Below are 17,378 nucleotides of genomic sequence, written 5' to 3'. Positions count from 1 at the left end.
ACTCTTTTAATAATTAATAATTTTATTATTTTAGTATTATAAAATAAATATTAATTATTAGAAAGAATATTTAGAAATAATGTTAATTTTCTATATATTATTTTCTTTTGTATTGTCTTTTAGTTGAAATGAATGATTTTATAGAATTTATTTTTAAACTTAAGAATTTTGCATTTAATTAAAATAAAAATTTATTTAGATTCTAATTCACTAAATTCTATAGGTATAAGTAGAATTCAAAAATAGATTCTATATTAGTAAGCTAAGATATTTCATGAGATTAATTTAATTTAATTTTTTTTTATTTTTCTTTCATATCTTCTATTTTTATGAATTTTTTATTAAATTATTTAAAATACAATATAATTTCATTTGAAGTGATTTAATCATTATTTAATGTATAAAATATTGAAAAGATTCATTTATAAATAAAATAAAACTTTTAATAAATATTAGTAAAAAATAGTATTAATATTTGTTATTTTAATATTTATTAGTCTTAAATTTATATTCTAAAAGTTACCAAATTACCTTAAATATCTAAACTCTTGACATTTTAACAATTATGTATTATAAAAAATTTCCTGACAAATGCTTAATCTTTAATTTTTTTTAATTAAAATACAATATAAACATCAAAATAACTAAAAGAAATATGGTGATTTTTATTGACATATGATATTACTAAAAAAAATAAAAAAGATAAGTCGGTAAATAACCAATAATTTATCTCCAACTCTTAAAATGCATTTTTTTTTAAATTTTTTGCTCGCAACTGAAAAGCATTGTTTAATTTAAAAGAATTGTATAATTCTAAGGATTTTATAGCCACAACCAAGTTAATTTCTTAACTCCTCTTCATAAAAGGTTGTTAAACCTCTTATTCTCCACTTCTCTTCAACTGTTAGTGTAAAAATGTCTGGAGGAAGTGATAACCAAAGCCTTGCTTTTGTTGCCTTGAAGCCTATAGCTATTTACAGACATGGTAAAACTGAGTTTGGATATTAGAGAATTCAGGTCATAGAGGTGATGGAATATTCAGACTATAATCTTCACTCCACTGCCCAAATCTTTTATAAATAAAAGCACATTAAGTCAGTTCTCTTCCTTTGTAGCTTAGAGCTTGTTACTTTTCCAAATGAATGGAAGAAAATTATACAGGAAGGGTTGGAGAAGTAACTTGAAAGAAAATTATTTTGTCGTCTACAAACAAATCACAAAGCCGAAAATTAGATATAGGTCTTGAGTTTAACAATAATGAATTCTTGCGGTTCATTTATAATAAATCAAGAATATAGCAATATTTTTTAACAGAATAAAGAAGAACAGTTCTTTATTAATATAGAGTTAAATAGAATGGCCAAGTCTTAAGATCTTGAATCTGTCATTTTAGAAAATTGAATTTAAGTAGGAATCTTTGATTTGATCGAAAAATTATCCAATGTTGGGTCTCAAAGTGATTGCCAAGATCAAATAACCATAGAAATTTGACAGACAAATATAGAGAAAAATGAGTTGTTTGTTGATTTTAGAGATTTCATTAAAAATAAAATACATTTTTTATATAACAAACACAAAATCCTAATTGGCTAAATATAAAAAAAAAATTAATTCTCTTACTTCTCACAAATAAGGAAAAGATATTGTCCTAATAATTATTACTAGATAATTAGTGATAATCTCTCTAAAAACAAAAAATATTTTATTTTTTTATTATATTATCTACTAACTAAAATAGATAATACATAAAAATCATAAAATAGATCACTTTAAGAAAATTAACTAATTCTATAAAAGTAACTATTTTTTGGAATGCCAACAGATACTCTCCAAGAATATTTGGTTACATGAAGCATTAGGAAAAAATTGAATATTTGGAGCAAAAGCTGAAATTTTATGATGATGAGAAGCAAGCTTACTGTTTGAAATTGATGTAAATGAAAGGAATGCTTTGCTAAAATTGAAAGAAAGAATTTGATTATAGCAAACCAAAAATTGATAAGCAATCTTGTGAAAATAAGAAAATAATGCCTCTAGTTAAAGTGTATTTGGTGTTAGTTTAATCTTTGTTATAATCAATTGCTTTATTTTTAGGCCATCAACATTTAGGAGAATCAATTATATTCAACATTTAGGCAGAATCTGTTATATTTGCTATTGTATAATAATAATAATATTATTATTATTATTATTATTATTATTATTATTATGCTCATTGAATAATAAATTTTAAATTAATTATTATTCTTATCTAATGATTATATACATTTAATATTAATCTTAAGAGTTTTTCTTTTCAGAGCTTTTTTTTCTTCTTTTTATCTTTTTTCTAAAATGTGTATATAAAGTAATCAAACTAAAACTTAATCTCATTTTAACTTTTTGCAAAATATGTACATGTAACAAAAATATTTTTGTAGCAAATTACACTTTCCTCCCTCAGATTTGACTATATTGATACTTTTATCTCTCTTAGTTAAGAATTGAACTAAAAGAATCTTGAATGCTAATTGGTCAGTTATAATCTATTTTCTAAAAATTTGTTGTGTGGACTTAATTAATAAAAAGATCTCAAATTAATTTTTTTAATTTTAAATGTCAAACTCAATGAGAATAATTTCTCATAAAATTAGAGTAAAATTTTTTTAATTTCTGCAAATAAAATCTGACAACCAATAAAATATAAAATTTCTAATTATTTTTTAATAAAGTAATAACATTAAACTCGTCCAAAATTAAATTAAAACAATAAAAATATTAAAAAAAATTTCTCTTGATTTGCTTTATCTTTTCTTTTTTCATTAAATTTCTCACCACTATGCAGGAGAAAAGTTTGGCAGATATTATATATTATAAGACCTCATCCATTATTTTAAAAAGAAAATTAGCACAAAAGTATTATCAAAGCCTTAAGACAAACTCAGTGAGTCACTTCTTTGACTTAGTTATCAAGAAGATTTAAAGAGCATTTCACTACTAGTATTTCTCTGAGAATATGATCCACTGACCTAAAAAGAAAAATAGTAAAATAGCCTGAGAAGACTCTAACCATAATTTAGTAAAAGGTTTGACATAGAAACTATCCAAATTGAGTCTTTTTAACACCTTGTTTGGTAAAGGAAGAAATATAGGGAAATGAAATGGAGGGTGGGGAATGAGAGGTTGGAAAAGATATTTTTCTATTGTTTGGAAAAGTAAAAGAAGGAGAGAGGAAAGGAAACTGAATTGTAATTTCTTTTTTCCCTAGATCCACATTTTTAGACTCATCCCATTTTGAAGAGAAAAGGTTATATTGTAAATTACCAAATTACCCATTAATAACAAAGATGAATACTGAGATGCAAGTATGACTTTTTTCCTTTTTTTTTTTCTTTCAATCTCTGCAATTCCCTGTTATTTGTTATATGTAGGAAGAGATATATACCAGCTGAATTTTTTTTTCTTTTATTTGTATTTTGTTATCCTTGGACTAATGATTGTGGTAAACATAATTTTAATTTTGGAAAGTAAGTCTTAAATAATAAATTTTATTGTCTCACTAAAAGAAAATTTATTATATATATCTAAATAGTCAATTATTTTTTATTGTGTTTAGTTTGTAACTCTAAAATTGCTTTCATTGTTTATTCTTATATGTGTAAATTAGATTCTATATTATTCTTTTTTAGATTATTACATAGATACAAAGGGTAAACTAGTAATTTAATTTTTTTTAATTTCATTTTCTATAATTTTTCAAATCAGAGAAAAATATTTTCCCTATCTTTTCTTTCTCCATTTTCATATCTTCCCAAACAAGAGAGTGAAAACAATTTACTTTATTCTTTTCCTCACTTATTGATAGTACAAACTAAATTTTATTAAGTTATACAATTGGACTACCATAAACCTTCAACCGGCTAATGACTATAGCCACGAAGCATGTTAGTTAGAAGAGCCACTCGAGCAATATAACAAGTTGGACTTAAAATGCATAAAATACTATTAATAATCTCAACCTCTTTTTTCTTGTTAATCTACAAAATGATTAATGACATGAAAATACAATTACCACAACTACAACTTCCACAAATGACCCATAAACATACATTTCCAAATTATCTCAGAAAGTTCTCGTAATAAAAAGGTGAATAAGAAGTTTCCTTAATAATAAAGGTTAAATAAAAAGTTTACAAAGCAATGGTTGAACATGTGTTAAATTACCAAGAATAATCCTCTTAAAAGACACATTTGAAAAAAGGATCAGTTGTGGACCTATAAAGGGTGAGAAGATCTATCCAATAAAATGTTGATCCACTAAATAAAAGGCAAATATGATCTGCCGAATAAAAAAGAATTGCCTATCTATGGAGCGAAATGCCAATTTAGTGGATGGAAAGGAAGAAAAATCTATCAACCATGAAAATACCGATCCACTAAAGAAACAATTGATCTGCTGAATAAATTAGCAGAACTATTTATATACCAGTCAAAAGGTATATCTACCAATAAAAATGAGAACTATCAATCTATCAAACAAAAAAGAGAACAATTTGAAACGCTAAACATCAAATAATACTAATTGTAAAAACTTAATGAACCTTTATAAAAAGAGTTGTCGTGTTCAACCACTTTAATAACAAAATGAAATTAAACTACAATATTACCTCACAACAGTCTTAAAAATTCACTTCACGAGAAAAAAGAAAAACTAATCCAGAATGTTGTCCTATAACAGATTCAACCAAACTCAAGGTTCTGTTTTTGATTGGGGAACACTAGTCATAGTGACCTTTCCTGACACAAAGACAAATGCCTATTACAACTTACACAAGTCGAGTACCTATTACTAATGGATGAACAAATTCTTAAAGGAGTCTTATAAAGATAAAAGTTTTAGGAAGAATTTTAATTTTAATTTCATGATTTAAAGTTGGATTATAACGAATTTTAATTTTATTTATTTATTTTTCTTATCTTCTTACAGTTCTTGATGTATCATTTTTTCATAATAATCTTATGAAGAAAAATTGGTGGTCCATTGTACGGTTGTAGCTTTTATTTTAAATACAAATATTTTATTTTTAATATACAAATTTTCAAGTTATTTATCAAAAAATGATAAAATCGCTTTTTATATACTTTACCATGTTCAACGTTGTGTTTCATTTTGAATTGGTCAATTATTAGTGGGTGTCATGAGTCCTAGTCTTTTGGTTTATTATTAAGTGTCATTGATATTAGGAGTATCTTTTAGATATAGGTTACATTCCCTTAGTTTTTTTTAAGAAAAAATTAGTTGCATTGTTGCTTGTATTTAAAGAGTTTGTAAATGAATAAAATTGGTTTTTTGAATTTTTATTGTTATGTTTCTTTGAATAAAATTGGTTTTTCAAAATCCAAAATGATCCTAAGAGACTTGTGAACCTAGTGAGTTTTTCTATAAAAAATTAAAAATCATGAAAGCTAAAAGTACCTCTTCTAATATAACACCACCTCTTTTTTATGACAACAATTGTCAAGCTTGGATCATTAAAATGACAACTGATCATCTTGAAGCTTTAAATGTCTAGGATGCAACTAAAAAAGATTATGAAATTCTTCCATTACCTGCAAATTCTATGGTAGCTCAAATGAAGAATCATAAAGAAAAAAGGCTTAGAAAGTTTAAAGCTAAAACCTGTCTATTTTCTGCCATTTAAAGCATTATTTTTACAAAAGATTATGAATCTATCTTCTACAAAGGAAATTTGGAGCCACCTCAAAAAGGAATATCAAGGTGATGAAAAGACCAACAATATATAGATGTTTAATCTACTTAGGGAGTTCGAGATGATAACAATGAAGGAGATTGATAATACAAAAATTATTATGATAAGTTGCTCAACATAGTTAACAAGATAAGGTTGCTTCATAAGAATTTTTCTGATGAAAGAATTGTGCAAAATCTTTTTGTAACTTTGCCTAAATAATTTGAGTTTGAGATTTCTGCAAAATCTAAAGACCTATCAAGTATACCCTTGGCAGAATTAATAATTGCTTTACAAGCACAAGAATAAAGTAAGACTTTAAAGAATAAGGAAGAGAATGTTGAAAGAGTATTTCTAGCTAGATTGAAAGGGAAAGATTCAAGCATGAAATAAGATAAATTCCATGATCAAATTGCAAGAAATCAATACACTTGCAAAAATATTATTGGTATACACTTGATATTAAATGCAGGTCATGTAGGCATATGGGTCATATAAAAGAGGTTTGTAAAAACAAACAATAAGTTTTACAAACACAAATTTAAGATTATCAATCATAAGAATATCTATTTTGATTAATGTATTTTTTAAAGATTCCGACAAGTCTCAAAACTGCAAAGCTTTTTGAAGGAACCAAATCATCAAGTCTCGAAATTACTAAAAGTTTTTTGAAGAGACTGACATTTTCTCAAGACTACAATATACTTCTGATTTTTAGAGATTGTAAATTTTTGCATTATAGGAGAGTGTTAAAGATAATACAGAAATTTATTTGAATTAGTCAATTATTAATGGATGTCATGAGTCCTAGTCTTTTGGTTTATTATTAAGTGTCCTTGATATTAGGAGTATCTTTTATATATGGGTTAAATTTTCTTACTTTTTGAAATTGCATTGTTGCTTGTGTTTAAGGAGTTTATATATGAATAATTAATTGTATTGTTGCTTGTGTTTAAGGAGTTTATAAGAGTTACAAAATTTTAATCTCAAATTTAAGCATTTATTTAGGAAGGTGCGGAAAGCTAAGGAAAGAAAATTGAGTGTGAAAGATTGAGGGAATGAATCAAGTTTTCCAAATAAGTTACATTGGCGATCATCAAACTATGTACGGTAACAAAAAGGTACCAAACATTTGATTTGTAATTAAATAGTTACTAAGAATTAATTTTAATAATGCCGACGAGTTTTTCCAGGAAGTGTAAGGATAAATTGTATGGGTGGTCACCAGACTTTAGATTTTGTAACAAAACAGTACCAAAATTTTGATTTTAAAAGATACATAGGCAGTATTTTTTTATAACAAATCAAAATTTTTGGTACCTTTTTGTTATAAAGTATAAAATTTGGTGGCATTTATGTAATTTACCCCCTAAGTGTAGCATAAAAGTTCACCGATGTTATTAAAATTAAGGTTTAGCAATCATTTATTTACAAATCAGAGGTTTGAGAATTTTTTATTATAAAGTGCAGCGTTTGGTAATCGTCAATATAAGGAAAAGAAAGTGTCAATTAATAAAAAAATAATCACTTAGCCCCATAAAAAATCCTCTCATTTATGGAATGAAAGTGTAGGGAAAGAAGACTTTGTAAATATAAATTAAATAGATTTACATATTTAATCTCAAAATTATTCCCACATGAGAAAATCTACTCTTACCTAGGGATCAAACATAAGCCAAAAGCACAAAAATGATAAAATATTTCATGTTAAGGATTCCCATATGGAAAATTTAATCTTCACATTTGAGAAGAATTACTCCTACCCAATAAGATAAAGGTTCATACCTCAAAAATCTTTGCACTCGAGAATAAAGTCTTTAACCAAGAAGTAAAGAGAAACTTAGAAGATCTCATGAGTTGTGCTCTAACTCGAAAATGTGAAGTCTTCTCATCCAAAAAGAAAAGTTTCTACTAGTAAAGATGACTTTCTCACTTAGAAAAGAAGTTCTAGGTAGGACGTTATTTAAGCTTTTTAAAGTTGTCTTCCCCACTGAAGCTTCATGGTGGAAAAGAATGATTCATATTTGTGAAGCTACAATTAATTTGATTATTGAACGACTATATTTGAATCCTAACTACTGCTTTTCTTCTAAGATTATATGAATATCTTTTTTTTTTAATCATTTTAAGGTTAATAAGAGTTTTACTTTTAGCTTTCAATTGCAATTTTTTCAAAAGCTATAAAATCTCATTTATTTCTTCTTGTAATCAAGATTTAGGAGAGTGCTTAATTTTTGGATAGTTGAATGATTTATTCTTATATTTAAAGCTCATTTGTAAATCTAAGCAAGCAAAGATTTGAGTGAGCGAGTACAAAATGAATTGCTCTTATAATTAAGATTGAGAATTGTAGCTTCTGAGTATAAGTGATAGGATCATATTATATATATATTTAGGATATCTTAATGCTCCAATTGTATTTTTTATATATATAATATGTAGAAATATATGCTTATTACTTCAATTTAACTTTATGTCCAATTTCAGGTATTAATAGCCAAAAGAAAAAATATAAGCTTAAATATTCAAAAATGGATTTCAATAGAGTTGTTACTACCAGGTTCTAGAACTAAAGATGCGTGGACTATTGATTTCACAAGCCTAGCCAAATTATGCAAGACCTAATGGGGGAATTAATTAAGTTTCATATAATTATGAACAATTATTAGTTGTTTACTTAAGTTATGATAGTTAACAGTTGTAGGAGATAACTCTTATAAGTTTTATACTTGGAGAGGATTCTGCAAGAGGAATCTCTATAAGTAATGGAGATCAAATACACAACATATAAATAAAGACACTTACATTCAGTCTACATATGTCCATTATTTCTCTTTTTGTAATTCTCTACAGTTTACCTTTAATAAACACTTTAGTTTAGTTTTTCATTATTCTTTTAAGATCTAAAAAACTTTTCAAGAAGTGGAGAGTGATGACCAATTATCTTCCTGCTTTAAGAATTCTGGATTTCAAGAGAGCTTTTATTTTCTGTTTGGTTTTATGTCTTTACATTTAATTACAATGACTATTTGATTAAATATATCAGGCTAGTTTCATAAGTATTTAGTTTAACCTTTTTACTTATATATGAACTTTATCATTTATTTATTTAATGGGTGATTCTTTACCTTCATATTTTTATTAGTTTTAGTTATCATTGTTAGTTGATCATTATATCAATTTAATAATAATACTTGTTATGAACATATCTTTGTTGAATGTATTAGAAACGCTATCTTTACTTCAATCTATGTTAGTATAAAAAGATTTAGTTGCATCATTAGTTTGAATGGCTGAAGAAAAATGCATATCACCATCTTATTCATTAGATGTAGGCTTAAAGTAAAACAAGAGAATTACTAAGTAAATGGTTAGGCTAAGTACTGGTTTTATCATATAGTTTTCATTCATCATAATCATTGCATATTTATTCTATAATTTATTATATTTATTTTATGAATATATTACTTTTTAAAAATACTGGCTTAAAGTGTTTAAATTTATTTTTATTGTTCTTTTGTGATAATTAGTCTTTGTAAATACGGTTCTGCATTTCTTTGTGATATCGACTTCGTGGTAAACTGACATTTACTATAAGAACAGTTCGTATACTTACAAATATATATTGATAGATATCATTAAGTATGAGTAAAAAGAAAAGTATTTGAATTAAAGTTTTTGTGTAAAATTATAAAACATAAAAGTTTAGTCTGTATTTCTTTTAGAATGTGTAATTTTTTTATTTTTTAAGCGGTCTATCTCTTTTTTATTTAAGAAAAAGCTTAATCTACATATAAAGTAGATTGTTAATAAATTAAAATTCTTAATTATAATTGAGGAGATATTCATCCCTTTCTCTATATAAACCTGTTCAATTCTTACTGTGTGTTGTCTTCTTTTTCTAACCTATTTGTTATTTAACTATTTCTTTCAAATTGAATCTAGAGTTTTCAGTTAGTAAATTATATGCCTAATTCAGCCCCTTTTAGTTCTTGTAGATTTCTCATACCGCTTGATAAGAAATAAAATAGCAAATTTATTGTACCTATTTCCTTATTATATTTTCAAAATAATAATAAAACATTTGTTATTCAACTTTGACAAATTTAATAAAACTACAGTTCCAAAAAAATTTAGTTTTATCCCTTCAAAAAGAAATTTATTAAAATAATTAAAAGAAAACATAAAATTTTTCTAGCCAAGATGTCTAAATATTAATTTATTAAAAGAAACAAAACAAAATTAATAACATCTAATTATTATAATAATTGGATTGCGTAGTGTAAGTAAAACTTTGAGGAAAAAGAAAAAGTAAACGTACAAATTATAGTTATAAATAGTCCGCACGTACGAAGTGGATGGTAATAAATACAGCAAACATGTCATGATCACCGGTTCCAACCAGAAGAGGATCACTTCACCTTCACAGAATCAAAAATCAAACAAAAGAGAGAAACCTTTTGCTCTTGCTGTTCCATTCCTATCAATCCATACCAAATAATAGTAGCATTTTCCTTCATCCGCAATTTCCCTACGCCACCAAACCCAATTCCTCTCCTTCATTTCTTGACCCTTCAACCTCAACAAATCTAGAAAAGCAAGAAAGAAAAGAAAGAAATCAGTCCTTTTCTTTCATTCAATTCAAACCCCTAATCGAAGAAACCTTCTTTACCCTTCTCCTCAAATCAAGATCTTGGTCATGACGTGAGATTGTGATTTTTGGTGTCTGGGTTCTTTAAAGAAAGCCAAAAAGAATTATGTTTGGAGGTGTACAATTGGGTGTATTAGCAGCCTGTGTTGTGCTTTTTGTACCAATGGGTATGGCTGGTTGGCATTTGAGCCGTAACAAGATGCTTTTCTTTAGTGGTGCCCTTTTTATTACTCTTGCTGTAGGTGTTCATTTAACTCCGTATTTCCCTTCTGTTTCTGATTTTGTTACTTCTGTTCAATCTGTTGTTGTGTTTGATAATCGTGAAGATTCTTGTATTAATTTGGTTAATGAAGTTGTTTGGGATGTTAAGCCTAGAGTGATTAATGATAGTAGTAGTGGTAGTAGCGATAGTGGTGGTATAAAGAATGGTTCTTTGAGTTATGATAAGATTTGGGATTGGGCTAAAACTGGTAAAGTGAAAGCTTGTGAGTTTCAAAGGTTGGATAGGTTTGATGCATCAGATTTGCTTAATGGGTCATGGGTTGTTGTTGCAGGGGATTCACAAGCTAGGTTAATTGTTCAATCTTTGTTGAAATTGATCTTAGATTCGAAGCGAATGGAATCAATTAAAGGTGATTTATTCAAAAGGCATAGTGATTATCAGATTGTTATTGAAGAAATTGGTTTAAAATTGGATTTTATTTGGGCTCCTTATGTTGTTAATTTAACGGATTTAATGATAGGTTTCAAGCAAAATAGAAGTTATCCTGATGTTTTGGTTATGGGATCAGGGCTTTGGCATATGCTTCATATGAATAATGCATCGGATTATGGATTTGCTTTGCAATCATTGAGGAGCTCTGTTGTATCTTTGTTACCATTTTCACCACAGTTGGGCGCAGATGGGCCTGTTACAGGTTCTGTATCTGTCAGATCACCACATTTATTTTGGCTTGGCATGCCAATGTTGATCAATGGGATGTTGAACACAGAGGAAAAGAGGGAAAAGATGAGTGATGAAATGTGGCATGCTTATGACCGAGCCCTGCGTAATAGTAGGCTCTTGCGTAGATATGGTGGTCCACTTTTATTGCTGGATATTCAGTCCATGAGTTGGAATTGTGGGCCTCGGTGTACAGTTGATGGGATGCATTACGATGGAGCTGTTTATGAAGCTGCTGTTCATATTTTGCTGAATGCATTGCTTATCGAATCTCATCAGAAGCTTGGATCCACATAATTTTGAAGTTTTAGCATATTGCACACCTCACGTTCAGAAGGCATTGGAAGGTTTATCCAACAATTTTAGAGCTATTGACTTGCATGAAAGATCAAATCTTCAACTTATATTTCATCTGTGGTTTTTCCCCCAGGTTTTTCCCTATTGCCTAACTCAGGAGTAAATTTTTCTATCGGTTTTCATATAACGACATTCATTGATTTCTTGTTTCATCTTTTCATGGAAATGATACTGGATACTTATAAATCTGTACTATATGATCAAAACAAATAAGAAACATTAAGATTTGTATGAATAGTTACTAGGTGCCTTTTTGGCAATCTATGGCATCCAATGAATTTTTTTTTTCCACTAAATACCTCTTTGATTTTGGTTATATCTCTTAGAATTAATTTGCACAAAGTTTCAAAATTATGTTTGGACTATATGCAATGCAATTTGTTAATTATTCTGCTATGTTCATTTAATAACTGAATGTTGGTACTCTTAGCTAATTTTTAAATACTGCATGTTTTTGTGTGTGTATATGTATGTGTTTTCCCTGTTTGGAATTTTATTGCTTTCAGAAGTGGAACAAGAAGAATTTAGTTGCTTTCTGTTTAATGTGCAGTTATTATCTTTTACTCTTATCAAGAAATAAGAATAAATAATAACTGACGTTGTTAAGCTTGCTGGCTTGTGCACTCTTCTGTTCCAATTTTAGCTGTCAAAATATGATTGAGCTTATTAATTTTGTGCTAATCCCCTGCACTATTTCAAACTCAGTCATTGTAATAGTGGCTTTTGAGTACAATAATACATAATTCAGGATACGGGCTAGGTTGAACCAATTTGCCAATTCAATCGCTAAATTGTTAAAATGGAATGAAAGAAGTGTATTAAATTTAGTGGTACTTAGGGTTTTACAGCTGTTATCTAGTCGCAAGTCTTGGTAAGATACAAACTCAAATGTATTTTATCCAGGTTTATATGTCTTTGGTTAGTTTTTTTTACTATGATCAATATGCTATACCTTAAGAGTAAACTACATTTTTTATGAGTGTTATCTTGTTTTCTATTTGCCTATGGTTTAAAAGTTTCTGCTTAGTGTGTCCTATTTGGCGTGGTTAACTCAAAAACTTGGGTTCTACAAGGATGAATGTTCTACTTGAGAATGTGCATATATCTATCAACCTGTGTCTGTGACTTGTGATAGTTTTGCATTTTATGAAAGTATTGTCTTGATTTACTTGGTAAACTGAAAATGTCCTCAGGTGCTGGATTGTTTTGATAAACTTTATCTTCTTCAGTCAATAGTTTCCTTTTAAGATGTCTTAGCCTCTTGGATGAAGTAACTGTGAGGAGAATATGGTACTTGTAGGGCAGCAGAGATGATAAATGAAGCTGTATACAGCGAAAGGTATTGGAGCCACATAATCACCATGTTTGAATAGGTTATGCATATGTCCATAAGTAAATTAAAAAATCGTAAACACATTTGACAGTTAGTTACAATTAGGTTACAATTTGGCATTTTGAGGATTGTGGTTTATATTGTATCAATTTAGCACGAGGACTTTTCTGGTAACAGTAACAGTCATCTCATATCTTGAGTTTTCAGTATTCATTTAAGTTGATTTTATTTTTTTCTATGAGTTGAACTTGCCTCCTTACCAGTTTTTAGACTGCAACTAGTTATCAGACCTAAGGTGGCTCAAATCGCAAGATTAGCGCCAAAAGTATCATTGACGTTCTTCAATTCTCGATTCACTGAGACTATGTCTCGGATAAATAATCATAACACAATGATCCTTGAATGTTGAGCGTTCCTTTGAAATTACTCTTGCAAGGTTTAGGTGATTGGAATAATCAATTGAAAATTGAGCTTTTAGACAAAAAGAAAATCTGAATGTATCCAAACAAACCACAGAATATTAATATGAACATTTTCCTCGTTGCCCGTTTGACGATCTCAATTAGACACATGACACATGCAGTGAGCACAAGCGCAAATAAGCAGCAATTTTGATCATTTGACAATTAGGGTTCTCTTACAACATTGTATTGTGTTCTCTTACAATAAAGTGGTCTCTTCAAACTTTTTCTTTTGTCTGGCTTTTTTGCAATCTTATATTTTTATCTCTCCAATCCATCAATACATACACATTCCATCAAACCAGGAAACCCTTCACTCCATACGCTACTACTTCCACCTGACTGGAAAGCAGAATAAATAAGGTGGATGCAAAAAGAAAGAATGGTCTTTGTCTATATGATTTGCCTCCATGTCCCTACACTAAGTCATAAATTGCTTTCCTTCAAAAGTCTGCCCAAAGTTCCAATCCTTGGGAGCAACATTGTAAGAGGTAACTGTGAGCCCATCACTACTAGTGACCTCAAATGAGAGTGGTTGATTCTTTAAATCAGCATTAATATGCCAATTCTGGCCCCAATTTCTACCCATTGGAAGCCAACCTGTTCTTGAACCCTTAATCTTCACTGCAACTACATCTCCAGCACCTGCAACATTGCTGATCAGCACTGAAATGAAGATAGTAGATCCGGAGACAGTGAAACGGATTCCTCCTTCCTTTCTGCATTTGATCCTGTTAAGACAGATTCACATTTAATAGAATGAGAGTAGTTCCAATGCTTCATGTATAACAAGCTAATAGAACCCGCATTAAAATCAATAAGGCACATAGACTGAAAAAGGATAACTAAGAAAAGACCTCTCCCCTACACTCTCTTCACAGGTAGATATACCCTTGCATATGCATACTCGTAGAAATCCATAAGTTTTCCTAATTGTTCAAATGGGAATTACAAATCAAAACTAAGGGATGACATAACCATTTTGTTATGAACAACAGTCATTTAAGGACCAGTAGTTCCTCATATAATGCTTGACAGAGACATTGGTGCGGAACAAGTTAAACTAATATGCCCTCTGAGGTGACGAGGGTGTAAATTCAGGAACTGGACAGTGAAAAGGACATTCGCAAATCAAAAATTTCGGTGTCAGAAATCTGCATGAATTGCATCTAACTCCAGTTGGCTGTTACTCACATGACTTAGCTAAACTGAGAAATTAGATCCTAGGCTCCTTTTTTGCTCCTAAGTTAACTTTCATCGACAAAGACATACTAATAAGTATGATGTGGATGGTGATATGAGTTGGACCACTTAAGATTCATTAGACATCAATAATTGAGAACTATAGGTATTTTAACATGCATAAACTAAATCTTGATACATTTCACAAGCAGAAAAAAAAATCTTTCACATCTAGGTACTACATCAAGGTTTAATTCATAATGAACACCATTCAAATCACAATATTAGAATAAAAATCAAAATATTTTAAATATGGTCCCCTCTATGATCATTGTGCTTTTTCACACTTTAACTTTCACTTTATTTCTACCACCACATGATGGGATTGCACTTCATCGATTAACAGTGGCAATTAACAAAGAAGATTTTATTCTGTAAGAAAGAAAATTACTACAGAATTCCCCATAAATTACATGATTGAATGATCTTGATCATTACTGATGTCTCTTCTAGGGAAAACAAATAAAGAGAATAGCACAAAACACTTTTCAATAGAAGAAAGCAAATGCCAGGCAACAATTGTATTCTTTTGGACTTCATAAAGAGATGTGTCTTAACCAAAACCAAATTGTCTTTATCATGCATAGTAATAGAATATAATGAAATTCAAAACTTTTACTTCTTTTGATGCAGAGACTGGGACTGCCTTATGGGTTGTCTCCCACTTTCTATTATCTTGTCTTACTTTAACTCTTCCTTCATCAAACAAATAATAAAAAAAAAAAAAACCATTTCTTAATTACCCTTTCATCTCTTTATTTGAAAACCGAATGAAATTATCTGTGGTAGTAATTAAGAAAGACTCGTCTATTCTGAGTGCACTGTTGGACCCAATTCCCTCATTCAATCCCACGGTCGATAGAGACAGACAAAGTCAAGAGAATGGCTCTTGGCAGAGAAATTTACACCAGAGCCTCGAATAGGCACTTATCAGTCATTTAATACTGATAAATGTGTGTCACTTCCGTATAGGCTTCGTGCTCAAGTGTAACAGGTAAAAAAAAATTAAATGTTTTGCAAATATTTTGGCATAAAAAAAGAAGTAAGAATTAAGAAAAGGGATAAATACCTGCGATACTGAACAGGCATATTACCAGCTTTCCAAATAGCGATCTTTTCATAAGATTCAATAGGCAAGACGAAATGAAGATTAGGAGGATTACAATGGCCGCCACCATCAGAAGGAAAGCCATAATTAGGAGCACAAAAGTTAGTAACAGTAACAATAACAGACGTCCCAGGTATGCACCACCGTAAATCTTCAACACACCGCAACTCGAAACATGCCCCACAGATCTGACCTCTTTCGAACATTGCTTCACTGAGTCCTACTGTTGCCAGTCCATATCCTGCTTGTTTTAGGTCTCCGTATCCGCACGCGCCCCCTACTGAGTCTCGTGGGTCCGATGCTGCGTAGTACATGGCGTGTGCAGATCGCCATTCCGGGAGGGATGTGGATGGCGGCGGTGTTGTCGGTGTGGTGGTGGGGGTGTGGGAAGTTACTGGTGAAGAGAAGAAGAAAAAGAAGAAGAGAAGTGGCAGTGAGTGAAAGCGGTGTAGAGGTGACATTTCTGTATACTAGAGAATATGTGCTTTACGAGAGAGAGAGAGAGAGGATATTTGGAGCGGTGACGTTTTGGTTTTCTCTTTTTTTTTTTTTCTTTTTTTGTCGGGTAAACGAAGGGGAAGGGCGTTTTTTTCTCTAAAAAAAAATATTATTAAAGAAAAGGAGAAAATTATATTCGGCTTTCAGTTCACTTTACCGTTGTCGACGACTCGACGTGTACGATGAGTTGTTATATTTGGCATCTCGGTCTAGCATTATGTATCAGAAATTATTCATACCTGTGGTTTCTGTGTTTTAAAAAAATATTAAGTTTAATTGATAAATTTTATCTACAATTAAAATAAAAAAATTGTCAATTCAATACACAATTTTTTACTTCAATCAAAATACACATTTATCTTCTCTAATATTAAAAAATCAACTTTTTTACTTTTTTATAATTTTATTTTACACACACTCTTCTATTCTTAAAATTACAATCTTTATTTTTTATTGATTTTTTATTTTAATTTTTTAAGATTTTAATTTTTTATAAATCTCATTATTTTGTAAACATAGTCATATTCATTTGAAATGACAATTCAATACAATCATATAAATTGCTTGTACAAACAGTAATAAAAATATTAAGGAATCTATAGTTTAAATTTTATGAAATTAAAGTTTATAACTAAAAAATTAATATTTTATATAAATTTTATTATTGATGAATATATTATTTATTTTGTATAAAAAATTTCTCTCAAAACATTTTATGTATATATGATGAACTTCTTGATTAATGAATTTCTATTATATATTTGATGAACCTCAAGTAATATGTTGATGAATTTTGCTAGTAGATGATGAACCTGTTGATTATAACTTATAAATAATAAGTCTTGAAAATAAATTTATTTTTGAAATGGAATAAGTTAAACCTTATATCATTAATGAATGAATATAAAAGTTTTATGTAATAAACATGTCATATATGTATACAAATGAATATGTAGTTCATATATAATGAATATGTAGTGATACTTTAATAAATTTGTTGTTTGTAGATAATAATTCATTGTAACTCTTAAATACTGATTTATTTTTATGCACATA

General features: G+C 28.9%; 2 protein-coding genes across 3 annotated transcripts; one reads left to right on the top strand and one right to left on the bottom strand.

Moving 5' to 3' along the window:
• The first annotated feature begins 10,091 nt into the window (after nt 1-10,091).
• On the top strand, nt 10,092-13,222 carry LOC8266512 (protein ALTERED XYLOGLUCAN 9). Of its 2 annotated transcripts, none has more exons than XM_015723817.3 (2): nt 10,092-11,753; nt 12,981-13,222. In XM_015723817.3, exon 1 carries the CDS (start codon nt 10,487-10,489, stop codon nt 11,618-11,620), a length of 1,134 nt encoding a protein of 377 aa, XP_015579303.1. In that variant the 5' UTR covers nt 10,092-10,486; the 3' UTR covers nt 11,621-11,753; nt 12,981-13,222. The 2 variants fall into 2 exon arrangements, with proteins under 2 accessions (XP_015579303.1, XP_002526587.1); XM_002526541.4 differs by having other exon boundaries at nt 12,874-13,222.
• Nucleotides 13,223-13,596: 374 nt separating this feature from the next.
• Nucleotides 13,597-16,490, bottom strand: LOC8266513 (expansin-A13). The gene is made up of 2 exons (XM_002526542.4): nt 15,786-16,490; nt 13,597-14,205 (listed from the first exon to the last, which is right to left on the bottom strand). The coding sequence occupies exons 1-2, from the start codon at nt 16,283-16,285 to the stop codon at nt 13,896-13,898; spliced, it is 810 nt and encodes a 269-aa protein (XP_002526588.1). The 5' UTR covers nt 16,286-16,490; the 3' UTR covers nt 13,597-13,895.
• Between the last annotated feature and the right edge of the window lie 888 nt (nt 16,491-17,378).

Source organism: Ricinus communis, chromosome 5 (genome assembly GCF_019578655.1).
Source record: "Ricinus communis isolate WT05 ecotype wild-type chromosome 5, ASM1957865v1, whole genome shotgun sequence".
Lineage (NCBI taxonomy): Eukaryota > Viridiplantae > Streptophyta > Magnoliopsida > Malpighiales > Euphorbiaceae > Ricinus > Ricinus communis.
This window is presented reverse-complemented; position numbering and strand designations above follow the sequence as displayed.